Source organism: Crotalus tigris, unplaced genomic scaffold, assembly GCF_016545835.1.
Source record: "Crotalus tigris isolate CLP2741 ecotype Arizona unplaced genomic scaffold, ASM1654583v1 scf7180000018733.473104, whole genome shotgun sequence".
NCBI lineage: Eukaryota > Metazoa > Chordata > Lepidosauria > Squamata > Viperidae > Crotalus > Crotalus tigris.
Genome location: NW_024097173.1, coordinates 421,112 through 442,989, shown reverse-complemented (window position 1 = coordinate 442,989; position 21,878 = coordinate 421,112). Strand labels below are relative to the sequence as shown.

General features: G+C 41.6%; 1 protein-coding gene across 6 annotated transcripts in view; it reads left to right on the top strand.

Moving 5' to 3' along the window:
* Positions 1 to 1,495: 1,495 nt before the first annotated feature.
* DLEC1 (DLEC1 cilia and flagella associated protein) overlaps positions 1,496 to 21,878 on the top strand; it is a 101,857-nt gene continuing 81,474 nt past the window's right edge. For 3 of the 6 annotated variants that reach the window (XR_005558192.1, XM_039355691.1, XM_039355695.1), the window contains exons 1-8: positions 1,496 to 1,633; positions 7,038 to 7,178; positions 10,483 to 10,639; positions 11,830 to 11,940; positions 12,100 to 12,296; positions 16,345 to 16,568; positions 19,877 to 19,958; positions 20,788 to 20,875. Coding sequence is in view for 5 of the 6 variants with exons in the window: in XM_039355691.1 (XP_039211625.1) it covers positions 1,535 to 1,633; positions 7,038 to 7,178; positions 10,483 to 10,639; positions 11,830 to 11,940; positions 12,100 to 12,296; positions 16,345 to 16,568; positions 19,877 to 19,958; positions 20,788 to 20,875 (1,099 nt within the window). In the remaining variant the exon portion in view is untranslated. Of the gene's footprint in view, positions 1,634 to 7,037; positions 7,179 to 10,482; positions 10,640 to 11,829; positions 11,941 to 12,099; positions 12,297 to 13,631; positions 13,766 to 16,344; positions 16,569 to 19,876; positions 19,959 to 20,787; positions 20,876 to 21,878 lie in introns of those variants that run through there. The other 3 variants (XM_039355694.1, XM_039355693.1, XM_039355696.1) reach the window with 3 other exon arrangements.

Here is a 21,878-nt window from a genome sequence, read left to right as displayed (position 1 = left end):
TCGTTCGACGCTAAATGGGGTCGCGACCCACAGGTTGAGAACCGCTGCTATAGTAGAAGAAATAGGAGGGAATTAAGAGTATGCTGCCTTGTGTTCCCACATTTAACAAATCCAGTAAAGAAATTATTAATTTAGTAATTTGGATTTATGCTTTGGCATCCATGTATCTTTAGTTAACTTCTATTAAAAGCAAAGGGAATAAATGGGTATCAAAACAGATCTGGAATGCATTACTATTTTGGATAAGAAGGTGGTGCAGAGATTAGTGAGGATGGCAGAAAAGGTTATTGGAAGTTCATTTCTATCCAGGACATGGCATATAAGCGCTGTTTGATCAGGGTTTGCAGTATTGTCTGGAATGCTACATATCCTCTCTATGACCTTTTTTCTTGCTACCTTCTGGGAGAGGGGGCTTTGTGGTATCTGAAGAACATCCAGAATCTATAATAGCTTTGTACCATATAGCGTTAACCTTGTTAATGCTCAAGACTTTTTTCCATTACATATTCAAAATGGACTGTAATTTATGTGTGTATGAGTTTGTACGTGTATCAGAATTTCATTTTTTAATTTGAGCAAGTGTGTTCACAGAAAAATATGACAATAAAATCTTTTTTTCTTTCCTCTCCTATTTTATCTTATCATATGGTATCTTATCTTGGCTGATTGTAATGGATACAATTAGCATTGTCTAATTCCACGTTTAAAAAAAAAAAGTTGTGCCTTTTAATCTAAAATTAAATTCCCTAAACTGACAAACATGAACAAGCCAAATTATAATTCAACTGCATTTAATTATAATGAAATGTTACTTTTGTGTTTTTATTTTGCCCATGAGATAGGAGATGGCCAAACTTTACTGATTCATAGATTGCAGTCAGGCAAAATGTAATTTGTTTGGTTTTGTAGTGTGAATGAAGTCCTTACATATATTAAGCCAAGATTTATGGCTTTGCATTATTTATGAACCAAGCCTCTCTAGCTTACTGAAACCATGATGGTGGAAACAATTCATGGTTTTGCTGGACAAAGCCCTGGAAGGGCCATTCTCATATAATTAAATCAGGTACGTTAGAGATAGCCCATTAGCATAAATCATCTTGTATGTATAGTTTCATCCATTCTAAGAAACAAATCCTTTCTTTCTTTCTTTCTTTCTTTCTTTCTTTCTTTCTTTCTTTCTTTCTTTCTTTCTTTCTTTCTTTCTTTCTTTCTTTCCTCTCTTTCTCTCCCTCCTACCCTTCCTTTTCTTTTTATTTAATATAATTTCATCCATCCAGTCAAACAGCCAGCCAGCGGCTAAATAAAACCATCTCTACTCCTACATTTCCCACAAGGCCTAGCGCGCTGGCTATGATTTCTGGGAAATGGTAGGCAAACGACGGGATTAGCCGGGCCAGATTGAGAAAGATCGGAGCTCAGAGGCGGGGGAAGCAACTTCCGGAAATGAGCGGAAGTCGCTGTTGCTAAGGGCCCGGTTTTCGTTTGTCAGAAAGCAGGCTCTTAGCAACCGGGAAAAGGGCGCTGCGCGAAGATGCTGCCCGCCGAGGAAATGGGCTCGGCGCTTCCCAGGGTTTCTCCGAGCCCCGAGCCCTCCATGTACAGGCACAGGCCCGCCTCGGAGCTGACTCAGGTGAAGAAAGAGCCGCTCCCGCTTCTGCCGCCGCACCCTCCGGCTTCAGTAACCTTGCAAACGCCAGGGTGGTCTTTTTTTTTTTTTTTTTTTGGCGCCTAGCCTGGGGTGTCTGAGCATGGGCAGAGTGCGACTTGCAATGTCTCTTTCCTGTGCCCAGATGCCCCCATAGACCTCGGGATGGTATTTGGGGCACCGGAGGCACAGGATTCCTGGGCATGTGCAGAATGCTTTTTCAATCTACCTGTAGCACAAGGGAGAGCGGGCGTGGAGGAACCTTCCTAATCCTTTTCATTGATGATTTGATTGTATTTAACACATTTCTATCGTCACCCATTTATCTGGGCGGTAGAGAGAAATGTTTTTAAAAACCCCAATTTATGGTTTTTAAAAAAGGTGAAAAAATATTTAAATTATGCTGATTTTATAAATGGGTTCTTTCATCGAGGATTTAAACACACGCCTTTATTCAGAAAATACTGTAAGTGCTTTGATTTCACAGGGATAAGAACCACAATGAATGATTTAATAATAATAACAATTGCAAAAAACCCTAAGCTTAACCCCTAACCTTGTGACAATACCTTTAATATTATGAAACAATACCTGCTTATCCCTTGGGAAGAACTCGACAAGTGAACAAAAAAGCCAAATTCAGTCTGAACATCTAACTGACTGTGTGACCAACTCTAATAATATATATATATATTCCTGGAAAAAAAATCTCTTATCTTTAACAGTATGTTTCCAGAGCTGCCTGCAAGCTTATGAAAATATAACCAGCCACCAAAAGTTGGCGGAGGTGCGGGAGAGCAAAGCTTTGTGATCAGGATTTCCTGTATGTGTGTCAGTGTTTGTGTTTAAGAATGAAGCAAAACATTAGGAATGATCAGATTGGATTGCTTATGTTGCTGCAGGAAGAGGAAGATTTCGCATTTGTTCCATTTTTAAATTTTCCAGTACTTATTCACTGGGAAAAATTGTTGAGATGAGTAAATATTAGCTGGGAGAAAGGACTGAGTCGAAATATTGAACCCACATGGAGAAAGATTAGCTTCTTTTGATTCAGTGCTGGTCTTCTTATTCAAAAGTAGAATCTACACGGTAGGCACAATATTTTTTAAAGTAGTGGAAATGTCTATAGGTTTATTGTAGATTCTTTGGCCATAGAGGAGTCCTCAACTTAAAACAGCTTGTATTGCCACCATTAAAAATTGTACCACATCTACTTAGGGCTAATTACAACCCAGTTTTGACACCTGAGCCCGCTCTGTGGTCACATGACCAAACAATGGCTACATTTACAGCATCCCAAGGTCACTTGATCATGGTTTACAAAGGTTTTGCTGAAAACTAGCACTTTTGATTTTCAGTAAAACGGCTCATGACAAATTATTGGTATGCTTGATGACTGTGGCATTCTATAGGTAGTCCTCAACTTACGACCACAATTGAGCCCAAACTTTATGTTGTGAAATGAGGAATTTGTTAAGTAAGGTTTGCCCCATTTTACGGCCTTCTCACCGTTGTTAAGTGAAATCATTGCAGTTGTTAAGTTAGTGACCCGGTTGTTAAGTGAACCTGGTTTCCCCATTGAGTTTCCTTGTCAGAAGGTTGCAAAAGGTGATCACGTGACCCCGGGACACTGCAACCGTCATAAGTATGAGTCAGTTGCTAAGCATCTGACTTTTGATCATGTGATCATTGGGAAAAAAGTGAAAATCATTTTTTTTTCAGTTCTGTTGTAACTTTGAACAGTTACTACATAAACTGTTGTAAGTCGAGGATTACTGTATTAAAAACTGCTGCAAAACTGCTGTAAAATTTTACAACTGCTGTAACATAAGACTATAACGCGAGAACTCCATCAAAGTCATATGTTGAGGACTACTTGCATGCCTAAAGCATAGATTATAGCCATATGTAGAAATCTGAGTTTTCACATAAATTGGGATCTTTAGAGATGATGATGATGATAATAATAATAATTAATAATAATAATAATAAAGTTGGAAGGGACCTTGGAGGTCATCTAGTCCAACCCCCTGCTCAGGCAGGAAACCCTACGCCATTTCAGACAAATGGCTGTCCAGTCTCTTCTTAAAAATTTTCAGTGTTGGAGCATTCACTGCTTCTGGAGGCAGGTTGTTCCACTGGTTAATTGTCCTCACTGTTAGGAAGTTTCTCCTTAGTTCCAGGTTGCTTCTCTCCTTGCTTAGTTTCCACCTGTTGCTTCTTGTCCTGCCTTCAGGAATCTAGGGATAATTTTTTTTATGAAACTAATGATTGTATTCCATATGATCCCTATGGAATGGAGTCAAAAAATCCATTGGGAGTTTTGAGAGTCTGGAAGGTAATTCTTCTTTCCTCCCCCCCCCTCCCCCGCCCCTGTCGTGTATCTCATAAAATTAATTCCTAAACTCAAATTGGAATAACCTCCAGGGAAGTCTTAGTTGTAATTATAAGAAAACCCTAGTGAGTACCCAGAAACATTTATTTATTTATTCACTTGCTTCAGTTTTATATTGCTCATTCCCAAGGCTTGTGAGGATGTAAAAGAAAAGCAATAACTTCCGGGAGTCTGTTCCATAGTTGACAGCTCTTAAGAGTTAGAAAATAATTCCTGATTTACAACTGAGTTATTTCTTCTTATTACTGAGGGGTTGCCACAAAGAAGAGGGAGTAAACTTATTTTTCAAAGTGCCTGAAGGCAGGACAAGAAGCAATGGATGGAAACTCATCATCGAGAGAAGCAATCTGGAACTAAGGAGAAACTTCCTGACAGTGAGAACAATTAATCAGTGGAACACCTTGCCTTCAGAAGTTGTGGGTGCTCCATCACTGGAGGTTTTTAATAAGAGATTGAACAACCACTTGTCTGAAATGATAGAGTCTCCTGCTTGAGCAGAGGGTTGGACTAGAAGACCTCCAAGGTCCCTTCCAGCTCTGTTCTGATTGACTGTAATTTAAAGCCACTGTTTCTTGACCTATCTTCTGAAATAACACTGGACAATTCTGCCCCATCTTCTATATAAATGTACACAATCTGCAGGAATATTGTTGTTGTTGTTAATTGCGAAGTCGTGTCCGACCCATCGCGACCCCATGGACAACGTTCCTCCAGGCCTTCCTGTCCTCTACCATCTTCTGGAGTCCATTTAAGTTCACACCTACTGCTTCAGTGACTCCATCCAGCCACCTCCTTCTCTGTCGTCCCCTTCTTCTATTGCCCTCAATCTTTCCCAGCATTAGGCCCTTCTCCAGTGAGTCCTTGCAGGAATATAGAAGATCCTAAATATTGAAATCATTGTAACTTTAGCATTTTACATATGAATATCTTGTACTTGGCTTGAGGCCAGTATAATGTTACTTTTTTTTTTAGTTCTGTAACAATGCAATAATTGTAGGATCCAATCTGGGTCAGTGACCAGAATCAGAGGTTTAGTCTTCTGAGATTTTGGACTTGTGCTGGAGCCCATCCTCAGAGAACTTGTGTCTCGCCATGTTTCACATTCTGATAAGACAGAAGTTCCCCGAAGATGAGAGCCAGCACGGGTCCGAAAGCTTGGAAGACTAAGCCTCTGGTCCCAGTGACTGACCCAGATTGGGTCCTGCAACATTATACTGGGACGTGTATAATCACCTTCATTCATAATGTGATAATTGTTTTTTTTTTCACTAGCTACAGCTTTTCAGGAATCCTCAAAGACAGTTTCATGTAATAAATATGGCTATGACCACAGTTGAACCCAAACTTTCTTTTGCTAAGTGAAACATTTGGTAAGAGAGTTTTGCCCCATTTTTACGACCCCCCCCTTGCCACAGTTGTTAAGTGAATCATTGCAGTTGGTCAGTTAGTAACACGATTGTTAAGTGAATCTGGCTCCTCCACTGACTTTGAAAGTGGCAAAAGGGGAATCACGTGACCCTGGGACGCTGCGATCGTCATAAATATGAGTCAGTTGACAAGCTTCCAAATTTTGCTCATGTGACCGTGGGGATGCTGCAATGGACATAAGTATGGGAAACGACCATAAGTCTGTTTTTTCAATACCGTTGTAACTTTGAATGGTCACTAAACGAACTGTCGTAAGTCGAGGACTATTTGTAATGATGAATAGGCAAGCTGTTTTTTCAATACAGGTAGTCCTCAATTTGCAACTGGTCACTTAACGACTGTTTGAAGTTACAACCTACTGGAAAAAGTGAGTGATAACCTGGTTCCGAAGTTCTGACGGTCAGTTACACCCCTGCAGTTATGCTAATGCACTTCGGGCAGTAGGGCCATGTTTATAGCCATTTGCAGCATCCCATGTTCAACTGATCACGTTTTCCAAGGGCTTTCTCAAAACCTGAAAGTTACAATTGGTTTGCTTAATGATCGCAGCATTCTTTTTGCGGCTACCTTGTTTGCTTAATGACTACAACAAAAAAGGTTGTAAAAACAGGTTGGCCATGTGACCAAAGCATTTTACAATTGTTATGACATGCAACTATAATGGGCAGGATCCTTTACAGTTGCATGTATGTTAAGGAGTCCCTGTAATCATCATAAAGCAACTATATGTAATAGTAATAATAATGATGATAATGATGATGAAGAAGAAGAAAAAGAAGAAGAAGAAGAGGAGGAGGAGGAGGAGGAAGAGGAGGAGGAAAGGAAGGAAGGAAGGAAGGAAGGAACCTTGGAGGTCCTCTAGTCCAACCCCCTGCTCAGGCAGGAAATCCTACACCGCTTCAGACAAATGTGATTTGGCCCGAATTTAAAAAAAGCCTCATTAATTTCAAACAGAAGTTATTTTCTGTCACTGTAATCTGTAATTAATAGGCATAATAGCAAGAAGCTCAGCTGCTAAACTTATTGTCACTATACAGGTAATCCTCAACTTAAAACAGTTCATCTAGTAATCATTCAAAGTTACAACAGTACTGAAAAAAAGTGACTTATGATTGTTTTGCAGCATCCCCATGGTCAGGTGATCAAATGACACTTGGCCAATTGACTCATATTTATGATGGTCACAGTGTCCTGGGATCCACTTTTGCGACCTTCTGGCAAGCAAAGTCAATAGGGGAAGCCAGATTCACTTAACTGTGGCATTAAAGGTCATAAAAAGGGGCAAAATTCACTTAAATGTTTCACAGCAACAGAAAATTTGGGCTTAATTGTGGTTGTAAGTTGAGGACTACCTGTACTGTTAACTTAATTATTTGAATGCACGCTGAAGATTTTTAACAGTGAACGTGTATAACTTTCAAGTTGAAGGTTGCTTTATGCCAGTTTTCAAGATGTTAATTAACTGTAGTATTATTGATGTGAAATCCACTGTCACTCTTATTATAGGATCATCATCAAATATTTCTACATCTGTTTCTGATTATTTCTCCTCCTGTCCCCACTTAGGACATTTCCCATGTGCTAACCAAAGTTTTTAAGAGCTTATATACTTCAGAGGTGATAGCAGCAGACATGGTGGATAACATGATCAAATCCCATGGAGGAAACAATCCCCATCACAAATACTTTGTGGAAGAGTTGCGAAAGGTAAACTTTCCGTTTAGCTCTGTTCAGGAAAAGATATAAGAATTAGGTGATTTAAGCTTGCAGAATGCTCTGCTTAGTCACCATTCAGAACTGAATCATTTTGGAACAGTAGGAGATAGAGTTAGACAGACAGACAGGCAGACCAATAGACATATCCAAAGAGAGAAACACACACACAAACATAACATATATAATGTTTACTATAACATTAGTAAACAAATGTGTGTGTGTGTGTTTGTGTGTGTATATAAATTATATTGCAAAAGTAGAATAAATAGAATACAATAAATCAGAATCATGGCATAAAAAGCAATGATTGACCAGGGTCTGCAGTATTGTCTGGAAAGCTACACATCCTCTCTGTGACCTCCTGGGAGGAGGGGGCTTTGTGGTATCCAAACCAGAACATCCAGATTCAGTTGCAACTTTGTTCCATATAGTATCAACCTTATGAACTCTCAAGTTTCCTTTTTCGCTATGTATTCAAAATTGACATATGTATATATGGGTGTAGGTATACCACAAAGCCCCCTCCCAGAAGGTCACAGAAAGGATGTGTAGCTTTCCAGACAATACTGCAGACTGTGGTTAAGCGTGTGTGTGTGTGTGTGTGTGTGTGTGTGTGTGTATGTATGTATGTATATATATATATATATATATATATATATATATATATATATATATATATATATAAATGGAATGAATAAAGCGCGTTCACCAGGAGAGTTTAAAGTTAAAATACTTCAATTAAAGTATTTTACTATATTAAAAGGTTGCCAAGCTTTCGTTGGGAAAACTCCCCAACATCTTCAGGGCTGAGAGACCGTTTCTAACAAGGTGATTCAAACGGGTTCCATAGACGTCTGCGCGTGGTTCCTAGACTGTGCTAGCATTCCCTGCTGAACAGCTGATAGGTGGGGGGGGGGGAATCGGAGTAAAGATTTCTTCTGTCGTTCTCTCGAGCACTTTTGTTCACATTTCCGTCGACCTCAGGGGGTATTGTTAAAGTTATGTTCCGCCCTCTCCCGGCAGTATTGGCTCTCGTTGCAGTGGGGGGGTTTAGTTTGATGTCATTGTGTATCCTACCATGGAGGCGGGGCTTCATCGGCTGCAATTTAATATCTTTCCTCTGCTGCGTGCTCCCATATTTATCTTCGCTCGCATGTACAAGCATCAACTGGATGTGGTATTTTTCAATGTTTGAATCATCCTCCTCCATCATGGTGTCCCCCATGCTCATCTTCCCTCGTAGGTCAATATTCAGGTTAAATCCCCCCCATTTCTGTGAGCAAAAGTCTGTTGGTATTTGGGCAGATTCCCCGCTCATGTTACTTTCCCTTTTATCAAGCGAACGGGTCGTCATCACATGTTTTTTCTCCCCTCTCTGTATGGGATATCCACCTTTATTATTATTATGGGTAGTGCTAAATTTAGTGGTTCTATCCTCAAATTTCTTAAGCGCTCCAATGTCATTATTATTGTTTTCTCCAATTAAAGGGGGTGTGGTTTCCCCTTGATATTGTTGGGGGGTTTCTGGGTAGTCTATATCAGATTGTTTCTGGTAGGGAGGAGGTGTAGCTCCTGGTTTGGAATGTTGTGGATGTCGATTGTAAGGTTTGTGATATAAAGGATGATGGTTTGAGTTCCATTTTCGTAGCGCTTGTTGTGCTGGGTGCAAGTCAATGTGACGATTGATTGAGTTGTTATTCGAGAACCAGGCTTCTTTTAGCAGCCGACCTCCCTTCGTGGCATCACTGGCTATGATAAGGGTGTTATTGAAGTCAAACTGATGGCCTTGTTGTGCCATATGCATCCAAAGTTGTGAGTGTGGTTCGCCTCGTTTTATGGCCAGTTTGTGTTGTGGAGGCGAGTTTTCAAGCGTTTGGCTGTTTCTCCCACATAGTTGCCGTCGCAGTTTTTGCAGTTGATCTTATAAACAATAGCAGATTTCTCCATGGTAGGTAGGGGGTCCTTTGGACGCATAATTTTTGATCGTAAGGTTTGGTTAGGTTTGTGAGCTACTTCTATACCATGGGGTGCTAGTAGTCTGGCTGTGGCCTCTGAGATGTTACTTATGTATGGGAGGGAGATGCGTGTTTTTTTGTAGGGGGGAATCCCTTCTTCGTTGGGTGGTCTGGTGCTGGAAAGTTGTACAATGTCGTTTGATAAATTTTAATGGATAACCGTTATATATGCACGTACGGAAGAGGTGTCTCCTCTCTTCTTTCTTATATTCATCCGTGCTGCAGTGGGAGTCAACGCGTTTAAATAACGTTTTTATGCAGCTGATTTTATGGGAAACAGGATGATTACTCTGGTAATGGAGGATTCTATCCGTGTGGGTTGGTTTACGGAATACCTTCGTATGTAGGTATCCATCTGGTTGACGGTGGATGGAAACATCTAAGAAGGCAAGAGAATTGTGTCTTTCTTCCTCTACAGTAAACTTTATGTCAGAGTAGATGGAATTTAATATTCCCATAAATGTAGTTACATGTTGTCTTTTGACAATGGCAAATGTATCGTCCACGTATCGAACCCAAAATTTGGGTTGGTATAAAGTCATAGCCTTATGTTCAACAGCTTGAACATATATATATATATATATATATATATATATATATATATATATATATATATATATATATATAGTGTGTGTGTCAAGTGTTTTTTTATGATGCACCTGGTCGGCCCAAATATGGGAAGAAGAAATCATGTGTATATATGTATGTATATATGTATGTATGTATGCATATAGCATGTGTATATGTGTGTTATGTATATTTGTGGGTAGATATATACTTTCTTTTAAGAGCAGGCAACAGAATTTAATTTTTAATGTGGGCCAGTGTGCTCAAGTAAAAAATAACAATAAAGGTTACCTGAATCTTAATCAGAAGTTAACAGTCCATTTCTGTCTTCAGCAGAATCCTTTTTTGCATATAATATAAAACTGGTTGCCAGCCTTTCTGAGCTGGTGACGGGAAAGGGAAGGACAGGCACCTTTATGCGCATATGCGCACAGACGCAAATGTGGTTGCATGCACATGAATTGGCCCGTGAGCATATGCATTCTGTAAATGGGGCTTGTGGCGCCGATGCGCAATATGGTTTGGCTACTGCCGGCGTGAGTCTTGCAGCTTGCCTAGCATCAGCATGAGGGCACGGGGTGAGCACGCGAACATGCGCGTGTGCACTGGCCAGCCACTCACGAGGCTCACTGGGCACCTCTGATATAAAAGATTTGTACTTTGATGTAAAATGAATCTAATCTATATTTAAATGTTCACCATGACAATCACAGCTCCGGGAAGAGTACAATCACCGACAAATGGAGGCAGAAATGCTGGAAAGGCACATCATCCAAGCCAGAGCCAGGGCTACAGCTGAAGAGGAAAGGCTTTTGAATTTGCACCAGCGGGAAGTTCCAGAAGCCTTCCGCCAAGTAGCCAAGCCATCAGGTGAAGGAACGGGCCTTTTCTGTGCTCCCTTTGGCAGGAAATCCTCGACCTGCCCTCACAATGGAGCCTGATGTTTTAGTTGCTAAGCCAGACAATTGTTACGTAGGTTTCGGCCCATTTTACTATCCTTTCTCGCCATAGTTGTTAAGTGAACCACTGCAGTTTTTAAATCAGCAGCACATTTATTAAGTGAATCTGGCTTCCCTCTTTGAGCGTCAGAAGGTTGCAAAAGGGGATCACGTGACCTTGGGACACTGCCACCGTCCCTAGATATGAACCAGTTACCAAACGTCTGGATTTTGATCACGTGACTGCAGGGACTCTGCAACGGTTGCAAGCATTAAAAACGGTTACTTTTTTTTCCAGTGCTGTTGTAACTTTGAAAGTTCACTAAAAAAAAATGGTTGTAAGTCGAGGACTATCCTAATGTAACTCATAACCAAAGGAAAAATGTCCTTTGGTTCACTAGAAATTAGTAAGGATTTGATTTGATCTTTTTGATATGGGAAGGATTGATGGCAAGGCCCAGAAATCCTGTTGGGTTGATTTGCTATAAAATTTGAAGAATTAGAATTACGATGAAGAGACAAATGGAAAGCCCTTTTTATTTGTTTGCTCTCATTTTTCAGCCCAGGATAATTCCTATGAAAATTCCTGCCACCAAAGTTATTCTTTTGGGGGTTTTTGTTGGGTGTGAAAATTGATTACAGGTGGTCCTCAGCTTACAACTCTTTGTTTAGCGATTGTTGAAAGTTACAACTCTTTGTTTAGCGATTGTTGAAAGTTAAAAAAGGGATGGGTGTTGCAGCATCCGATGGTCAGATGATCAAAATTTATTTAAAATTATTGTGGCATCCCTGGGCCATGTGATCACCATTTGCAACCTTCCCAGCCAGCTTGCGACAAACAAAATCAGTGGCAGAAGTTGGATTCGCTTAACGACCACTTGGTTCATTTAACAACTACAGTGACTCGTGGCATGGCAAAAACAGGTAAAAAGATAAGGTGCAACTTATGTAACATCCATCTCACTTAGAAGAGAAATTCTGGCCCTAATTATGCTTGTAAGTCAAAGATTACCTGTCCTGGCCTCAGTTTCCCTTCCGAAATGTTCTATTCCCCTATATGTAGAAATAATGGGAAAAGTTTATTTTTAAAAATTTACCTCTCTTAAATGTCTATTTGCCTAGTGAAGTCTACATTCAGATGGTGTGTGGATAGTGCCCTTCTTAAAAAGCACCACTTAATCTGCCCTGACGATTACATCACAGATCCGGTACTAGTAACCCACGCTCCTAAAGGTAACTAGAAAGACGAATGTGACTTTTTCCAGGACACCATGTATACTTATACCTGAAAGAATACGAGATTGTCATTTTTTAAAAAATATGTGTATAAACGATGACAGTTCTGTTTCTACATTTCTTTCTGAACTTAACTTTTCTTTCTTTTAAATGCAGATGTCTCAGAACCGGGCTATTTGAAAGAAACTGATTGTAAACACTACGTTCCTCCTGATTCAGAAGCTTTCCAGTTCAAGGAAAGCTCACGCATCAAAAAGCTGTGGGCAAGTCTTCCAGATGTGTCTTTGTCCAGTTTAACACTGGAGTCTTCGGATATTAATTTTCCAGACGGAACTATGACATCATTTCATAGGGTACAATCTAGTTTTATTTTGTTACTGCTTTGACGTTGTTTTGATCAGTCCCCACAGATCATGATGTGATCAGGTTAACTTTTCTCAGATTTGAGATGAAATTTTCTTTTCTTTTTTTTAAATACATCCTTTTCTGTTCCTTGTGTTTTAATGTGTGGACCACTTGTAGGGGATTGTGGGCGAAACTGAAAAAAATGTCTGGGATGTTTTAAGGCCCCATAGCTGCATACTTGTTCTCCGCCAGCAGCTTTGTATCTATAGATAATCTGGACTTAAAACCATTCTTTTAGTGACTGTTTGAAGTTACAATGGCACTGAAAAAGTGACTAATGACTGTTTTTCATACTTACAACCGTTGCAGCATTCCCTATAGTCACGTGATCAAAGTTCAGACGCTTGGCAACAGACTCATATTTATGACGGTTGCCGTATCCCAGGGGTCATGTGATTCCCCTTTTGCGAACTTCTGGCAAGCAAAGTCAATGGGGGAAGCCAGATTCACTTAACATCCACAAAACTGTAATTCACTTAACAACTGTGGCAAGAAAGGTCATAGAATGGAGTAAAAGTCACATAACAACCGTCACGCTTAGCAACAGGAATTCGGGTCTCAGATGTGGTTGTAAATCGAGGACTCTATTATTTATTATTATATAAATATTATATCATATTTATATTATGAAAAGGATGTAAATAGCACTTCTGAAATCTAAAACACAGTGTTATAAATTCAGCTTCCATGTAGTTAGAATAAAGTTAGATGGAAGGTGAAATGGCAGCTTAGCCATCCTAATTTCCTATTTGTATCAAAGCATTATATTTATAAATCTGCCTATCCTGCGGGTTGGGTGCTTAAAATAGAGCAACTGTTTATAGAAGAGGCTGGCCGTTTCAGGAATGCATAGCTTTCCTAGGCTTAAAGAAACAAGCCTGTCTGGGTGTGAGTAGTCCAATATTTCTAATATAAAAACTACACCTCGTCTCTAATCAATATGTATTGATTTATATTAATTCCACTGACAGTGTCCACAACATGTTCCACTGGATTCTTGATGCTCACCCTCAAGCAAATATATGCAGGATCATAACTTTCAGCAGACAGTGACTGCCTGTTTCCTGTTTTGTTTTTTTTTTAAAAAAAAATCCTAACTGCTAGATGTAGAATTCGCAGGGACATTTTCCTGCCCCAAAACAGAGGCCATATTGTTCTCTGAATTGACAAATGCTGCTCATGCGTCTTGAGAATAACTAAAAGGAAATATAAGTGCCTGCTTCAAATGCAGAAATGATGTTGAAGTTTTTGGTGCTCTCTGAGCTTGGCTTGTTTACTTACAGATATTTCACCGACGATGCTACCTAGTCGGGTCATGAAACATCTGCAAGCAAACAGCCAAGTTTAGAGAGCATTTCATTTCAATCCTGAGCTACAGATATTCTCTTCTGTTAGAAAAGATGTTTCATGGAAGAAGGTTTGTTTGTTTATTAATTTTATATGCCGCCCATCTTCCTGACAGAGTGATTCTGGGAGTCTTACCGTTCATAAAAAAATAAATAGAAAAGTAATTAATAATTTAAATCTAGGGATATTAAAAATTTAAAATTATATGTAGTCCTCAACTAAAAATGGTTGATTTAGTGATCATTCAAAGTTACAACGGCACTGACTTATGACCATATCTTACACGATTGTTATAGCATCCCCATGGTCATATGATCAAAATTCAGTTGCCTGGCAGATGTCCCATATTTATGACTGCAATATTTATGACTGCAATATCCTGGGCTCACGTGATTCTCCTTTGGCGACCTTCTGACGAGCAGAGTCAATGAGAGAAGCCAAATTCACTTAACAGTTGTGTTACTAATTTAGCAACTGTGGGGATTCACTGAATCTTTTTGAGGCAAAAAAGGTTGTAAAATGGGGCAAAGCTCACTTAACAGATGTCTCATTTAGCAACATAAATTTTGGGCTCGGTTGTTGTCATAAGTCGAGGATTCTGTGCCCTAAGCTAGAACCAAGGAGAGGGACGGCAAGAGGATGAGATTTTATTTTTTTTACCCTGTCAGCCATCTTCGGCAGTGAAAGAAACCCCCCCCCCCAGGCCGAACCAGCAAAACCAAGTTTTGGTCTCTTCTGAAAAGCCAAAAGTGTGGGAGCAATGCTCACATCTGCTAGGCCAGGGGTAGGCCACCTTGGCTCTTTTATGACTCGTGGACTTCAACTCCCAGAATTCCTGAGTCAGCTTGGAAACCTCTCCCTTTCCCCTCAGCATGGCTGGCTCAGGAATTCTGGGAGTTGAAGTACATGAGTCATAAAAGAGCCAAGGTGGCCTACCCCTGGTCTAGGCCTAGGCCGCTTTATGATTCGTAGACTTCAACTCCCAGAATTCCTGAGCCAGCATGGCTCAGCTTGGAAACTTCTCCTTTTCCCTTCAGCATGGCTGGCTCAGGAATTCTGGGAGTTGAAGTCCACGAGTCATAAAAGAGCCAAGGTGGCCTACCCCTGCCTTAACTGGCCCAATTTAATGACATTTCTTAGCAACGTTCTAACATGATCTAGGGTTGGTGCGTGGAGATCCTTAGAACTGGACATCATTTAGGGAAAATTGGGTTGCCCAAGTGAAAAGCTTTTAGTGTTTTTATTTGGTATATGCTTATTCCTTAGTATAGAACAAGGTTTGATTTTTCTCCAAAAAACCACAAACCTGTTAAGTACATTGGACTGAGACAGGGGTAAACCACCCTGGCCCCTTTATGACTCGTGGACTTCAACTCCCAGAATTCCTGAGCCAGCCATGCTCAGCTTGGAAACCTCTCCCTTTCTTCTCAACATGGCTGGCTCAGGAATTCTGGGAGTTGAAGTCCACAAGTCATAAGAGAGCCAAGGTTGCCTACCCCTGTGCTAGTAGATTCTGTGGAGATTCTCAGTCATCCAGGTCATAGTTGCCTCAAAGATACTTTTTTTTTTCCTTCAAAAGGTAACTGGACTGTTTTTTCTTGAGGAAGAAGAAGATGTTTCGCTTCTCATCCAAGAAGCTTCACCGGTTCTGATGGCGGGGGGATGGAAGGATAAGTTCTGATAGGGCAGGGGTGGGTGGGTGGGAATGGAAGGATTGTACTTCCTTGCAGTCATCTAAAAAGTATCGTAGATACTTTCTATCTACAAAAGTATACAAAAGTATTGTAGATACTTGATGGAAGAATTGTATTTCTTCAGAAATACATTCCCAGCCCCCATCCTATCAGAACCCATCCTTCCATTCCCCCACTAGCCAGTCTCAACTGTCAGTACCTACCCTTCCATCCCCCCCGTCCCCCCCCCGCCATCAGAACTGACGAAGACTCTTAAAACCTGTTTTCTACTGCTCCAAATTGCAGGACATGAAAAAGGGGGCTTCAGGTACAGAAAAGCAGATTCTGGTCAAATGTTTCCCCAAAATATGTCTCACAATAAAGAGAAATTGGATATTGGATAATGAAACTTACGTTTCAGAAAGATGCTGAGCTCCTCTTTGCTGGACCAAACGGGCTGGAGAGCTCTCTGTTGGGAGGTTTTAAATAAGATTCTTGCAAGCTACATGGCTCACTTAGTTCTAGGGCAGTGGTTCTCAACCTGTGGGTCGGGACCCCATTTGGGGTCAAACTACCATTTCACGGGGGTCGCCAAACAATGCAGTCTGCCATTTTTTCCCCCTTTTTCTTAGCTGTGCTACTCCCTTTTATTCTATTGGCTTTTGAAAGCCAATAGAATAGACTCTCTTGAATAGAGTCTAATTCTATTGGCTTTCAAAAGCCAATAGGGATTGTCCAGGCTGTCTCTGCCCTGCTGAGCCCACCAAAAGTCCCAGTCTGCAAACGGTGCTGCACCAGTTGAGTAGCCCTCGACTTACGACCGGTTGAGTTAGAAGTTGCGGCATTAAAAAGGTTGAGAACCACTGTTCTAGGGTTTTGAAAATCTCAAAGTTTGTGGGATCAGTTTTTGGTGATACAGGGTGAATCTTATATAAAAGTCTGTCTAAAAGCATGTTTCTCGTTTCATCTCTGGTAGAAGAAAGCTAGAGCCTTGGGCAAACCTGTCTGGATGGATGAAATGTCCAGTGCTGACCGGGAGAAAGACCGTCTATATCTTCAGAAATTGAAAGAGCGCCACAATTTCCTGAAAAATCCTCGTTTTTTCCCACCCAATACGCTCCATGGAGGCAAGTCCTTGATTCTGCCTCAAAAGAAGGCGGAGCGGATGATAGGAGGAAGAAGGAAGTTTGTGATGGAAAGGTAGCTCTTTATAAAATAAAAAATAATAATACATATACAAATGGTGCTCTCTGTCCCTACACAACTGGCCTTCTTAGTGTCAACACTGCTAACATTGGATGTTCTTGCTTTGACAAAATATGAAGAGGCAGCCACTCTCTGTATAAGCTTTGTGGTATTTTTAGAGTTAAATTAGATGATACTGGGAGGGGAGGAGAAAGAACGTGTGTGGGGATTAGTTAAAATAAGAAACCGAGGCTAGGAAGGGAAACTTTGCCCTTCAAACTGATTGGAGAACGTGATTTATGACTGCAAATTAGAGGAGGTAAATATGCTGGAATATTATGTGCTCAGGGGAGAGGAATTCAGATCTTGGCATCCACCATGCTGTGCTGACACTTTGTTTCACAATTAAAGACTTTTTAGGATAAACAATGCCTGGAAGTTCTTTGAAGTGTTTTGTTAGTCGGAACCATGACACTTAGCTGCAACAGTGATATTTAACATTTATATGCTTCTCCCTCTCCCACACATTCCAAGGCACTCTATACCTGAATGCGAAAAGCTTTATGTTGCTCAGTGAATAGAGCCTGTCTGTTGCAGAAAAAGGAAAGAAGAAATTTGTCACAAAGTTGTTGCTTTTGATAGCAAGGTAGGGCACATCCTGCCTCCAAAGAGCAGCTGATATAAACTCATTGTCAAGCCCAACTATGGGAGCATTGCCAGTTGGCACATACTGTATTCTGCTTTTAGAAATGAATTGGTTCAAGACGCTGAACATAAAGGGAGTCGCGTAGCCTTTCGGGGCTCAAGATTTGAAACGTCAAAAATCCCAGTATTCTTTAGCCAGGGTGCCACTGAAATATTGCAGTTGCCACCTCCTGTTTCTGGAGGGCCTCAAGTGGTTTATGTCTGCCCCAAAAGACAATCTTTTTTTCATTTGGGCTAAAGCTAAAAGGACACATCCATCTTTGGAGCAACTTGATGGCACAGGGTCAGGAAGAAACTGGGTGGACTCAGGCTGAAATCTATCCCTGCGAGTGCCGTGTTTTTCAACTTCCAACAACTTTACAATGTGTTGACTGGGGAATCCTGGGAACGGAAGCCCACAAATCTTAAAAGTTGTCATAGTTGAGAAACACTGTGAGAGATTTCAATATAATGAAATTCACTTCACAGGCAGTCCTCGGTTTACAGCCAAAATTGAGCCCCCCATTTCTGTTTGCAAGCAAGATGCTTGTTAAGTAAATTTTGCCCCATTTTATGACCTTTCTCGCCACAGTTGTTGAATCACTGCAGGTGTTAAAGTGAGTAGCACGACGGTTAAGTGAATCTGGTTTCCCCAATGGCTTTGCTGGCCAGAAGGTCACAAAAGTGGATCCCGGGATCCCGGAACCCTGCAACCGTCATACATATGAGCCAGTTGCCAAGTGTCTGAATTTTGATCCTGTGACCACAGGGATCAAGTGTGAAAAACAGTCATAAGTCATTTTTTCCAGTGCCATTGTAGCTTTGAACAGCCACTAAATTAACTTTTGTAAGTAGAGGATTACCTTTACTCAGTCAGCTTAACCATTTTCTCCACATTAAATATCTACAGACATTTTCAAGAGAAGGTGGGGGGGAGCAAAGGCAAGGTCTGAGGACAATGGAATGAAGTAGCCCCCATTGCGCCCAACCAGTGCCGGCTAACGTGCAGCGGTCCTGAGAATACTCTTGACCAGGGCTTTTCAACCAGTGGTATGGGTACCACCTATGGTACATTGGCACTTGGCAGGTGGTACGCGAGCATCCTAGAAAAGTGGTAACGGGGGAGGGGAATGAGCTGAACCCTCCTACAAGCAGCTCCCACAAGCAGCACCCACAAGCCTGAGCGAGAGATGGCTGGAGCTGCAGGGCTGTCAGGGCTCAGCGGAAGTGCCAGAATCAGCGCTTCTTTGGGGCTGTCAGGGCTCAGTGGAAGCACCAGGACCAGCGCCAGGCTCCAGGTGGAGTGCGGCGCTGATCCTGGTGCTTCTGCTGAGCCCTGAAGAAGCACCTATCAGCTGGAAAACAGCACTGATCCTGGTGCTTCTGCTGAGCCCAGAAGAAGCGCCGATCAGCTGGAATGTTGCAGCATCTCCAGGGTCTTGTGATTTACATTCAGATGTTTGGCAGCTGATTCATATTTATGACGGTCACAGTGTCCCAGGGTCATGTGAAGTGACCAAAACCTGCTGCAACCACCCAACAGACTGGGGGAATAAAAACCAAACACCCCCTACCCCACCCCCGCTGCCAATTCTCAACAGAAATGCTGACAATAATGAAAACCTCGGACAGGAGGAAGAGTACCGCCGGGTGGGCAGGCAGGTGTCTTGCACGGCTGTGACTTGGGGGGCACTTTTTTCAGTGCCATTGTAACTTCGAACAGTCACTAAGAGAACTGTTGTAAGTCGAGGACTACCTGTACTTTATCACTTTTTTCCTTTTTGGTCATCAAGTTTTTGACACCTTGCTAGGCGACTGGTGGTACTCAGATGTTGCCATATCCTAAAAGTGGTACAATGGGTGAAAAGATTGAAAAGCCCTGCTCTTGACCAGTATAGCATAAGTGGCACCATGCTCAATAGTAGTAACTGTGAGAGGGATCTCTGAGTCCTAGCAGACAATCACCTAAATATGAGCCAACAGTGTGCTGCAGTTGCCAAAAAGGCCAACACAGTGCTAGGCTGCATTAACAGAAGGATGGAATCAAGATCACGTGAAGTATTAATGCCACCCTACAATGCCTTGGTAAGGCCACACTTGGAATACTGCATCCAGTTTTGGTTACCACGATGTAAAAAAGATGTTGAGACTCTAGAAAGAGTGCAGAGAAGAGCATCAAAGATGATTAGGGGACTGGAGGCTAAAACATATAAGGAACGGTTGCTAGAATTAGGTATGTCTAGTTTAACGAAGAGAAGGACAAGGGGGGACATGATAGCAGTATTCCAATATCTCAGGGGCTGCCATAAAGAAGAGGGAATTAAGCTATTTTCCAAAGCACCTGAAGGCAGGACAAGAAGCAACGGGTGGAAACTAATCAAGGAGAGAAGCAACCTAGAACTAAGGAGAAACTTCCTGACAGTGAGAACAATTAATCAGTGGAACAGCCTGCCTCCAGAAGCAGTAAATGCTCCAACACTGGAAGTTTTTAAGAAGAGACTGGACAGCCATTTGTCCGAAATGGTGTAGGGTTTCCTGCCTGAGCAGGGGGTTGGACTAGATGACCTCCAAGGTCCCTTCCAACTTTACTACTATTATTATTATTATCTTTGTAACCATCTTTTTTTTTTTCATTTCAGCGATTCCCAGTCAGTACCCATCTTCCTCTCAAACCCTCATGCAGTGGTCTTTACAGAATATGAAATTGGCCAGGTTTATGAGGTAAGAGTCACTCAGGAGAATTTCTCATATCTGCATAGCCTGTTAATTTGCTTTTTTTCAGCTGGACTGAAATATCATTCTTCCACTTCTTCATGTACTTTTAACTGAATACAGCGAGTCCTCGGCTTATGACTGGTCACTTAGCAATCAGTTCAAGTTAGGATGGACTCCCTAAAGGCACTTAAGATTGCAAAGTTTAGATAGCCACTCCCCTGGTCATGTGGCTGCTTTTATGGCCATTTACTGCATCTTGAGTTTTTGCTGAAACGGGCATTTATTTCTGGTTTCTAGCAAAAAACCCCGCTCATAACGAACAATGGGTTGGGTTAATGACTGTGGCTCTCGCTTAAAAACTGTCACAAGAAAAGTTGTAAAATCGGTGACCACTTTATGGCTGTGACAACCTATAACTACAGTTGTCAAGCTCAGTTATGGCTATAAGTCAAGAACTACCTATAAATCAAACATATGAACTCTTCTTTCCTTCAAGGATAGATAGAGTGCAATATCATAGTCAAATCTTTTCAGAAATCAATGGGTCCTGCTAAATGTTTTGTAAATTTGAGGGCAGTGAAAAATGTGGGTAGTGATAACAGTGCCAAAAATGTTCTGACTATTTTGTGGGATTTTTAATTGGCTGTGCTTGCAGACACTTGACATATTCGTTCCCACTTATTTTTGCCTCCCCTTCATCCCCCCCGTTCTTAAAAACCAACAATTTTTTTGGCGCTGAATATTGGCATTATACTTTGGGAGGTAGTCTTTGGATCATAAAATGGCGGGGGGGGGCAGGGAAGATGCACTGGCTCTGTCCTTCCTTTCTTTGTAGATGACAATAGAGTTACAGAACATGACCTCAACATCCCAAAGCGTCAGAATTATTCCTCCAGCTACATCTACCTTCTCGGTTGTGATGGGTGAGTTCTTGCCGGATGCTGTGATCTCAGTTTCAAATCAGTTGGTTTCCAGCAAAATCTGGCTTCCTTGGATGGCATCCAAAGGATGGAAACAGCCTCAAAGGGATGCTACAGCAGGTGGCAGCACCTGACTATTCTTGGAAAAAGCTAAGCAGAGTCAGAGCTAATTAATGTATTTTATTTATTTATTTATTTGTAAAGTTGCATGTATTTATTATTGTTACAAATAACTCAAAGCAGCAAACATATCCAACACATTTTCTTCCTCTTTCTTTCCCCACAACAATGACCCTGTGAGGTGGGTCGGGCTGAGAGAGAGGGAGAAGAGAGGGAGAGGGAGGGGGAGGGGGAGAGAGAGATTGGTCTAATGTAGGCTTTCATGCCTAAGGCCTCACTAGAACTCACAATCTCCTGCTTTCTAGCCTGGTGCCTTAACCAACTAGGCCAGGGGTAGGCAGCCTTTATGACTGGTGGACTTCAACTCCCAGAATTCCTGAGCCAGCCATGCTGAGGGGAAAAGGAGAGGTTTCCAAGCTGAGCCATGCTGGCTCAGGAATTCTGGGAGTTGAAGTCCACGAGTCATAAAGCGGCCTAGGCCTAGGCCAGAGGTAGGCAACCTTGCCTCTTTTATGACTCGTGGACTTCAACTCCCAGAATTCCTGAGCCAGCCATGCTGAGGGGAAAGGGAGAGGTTTCCAAGCTGAGCCATGCTGGCTCAGGAATTCTGGGAGTTGAAGTCCACCAGTCATAAAAGAGCCAAGGTGGCCTACCCTTGAACTACTAGACCAAACAGGTAACATGGATGGGAAAAGGAATCTCAAGATGGCAGAATACAGATAGTCCTTGAGTTACGGCTGTAAATGCAGCTCATACTTTATGAACATAAGTTCTGACAGTCATAAGTTGGTCAGTCATGGGATTGACTCGGTTTTATGGCCTTTTCGTAGTCATCATATGAATGCTACATCATTAGGCAAATCAGTGGTTCACTATGGGTGCAGTT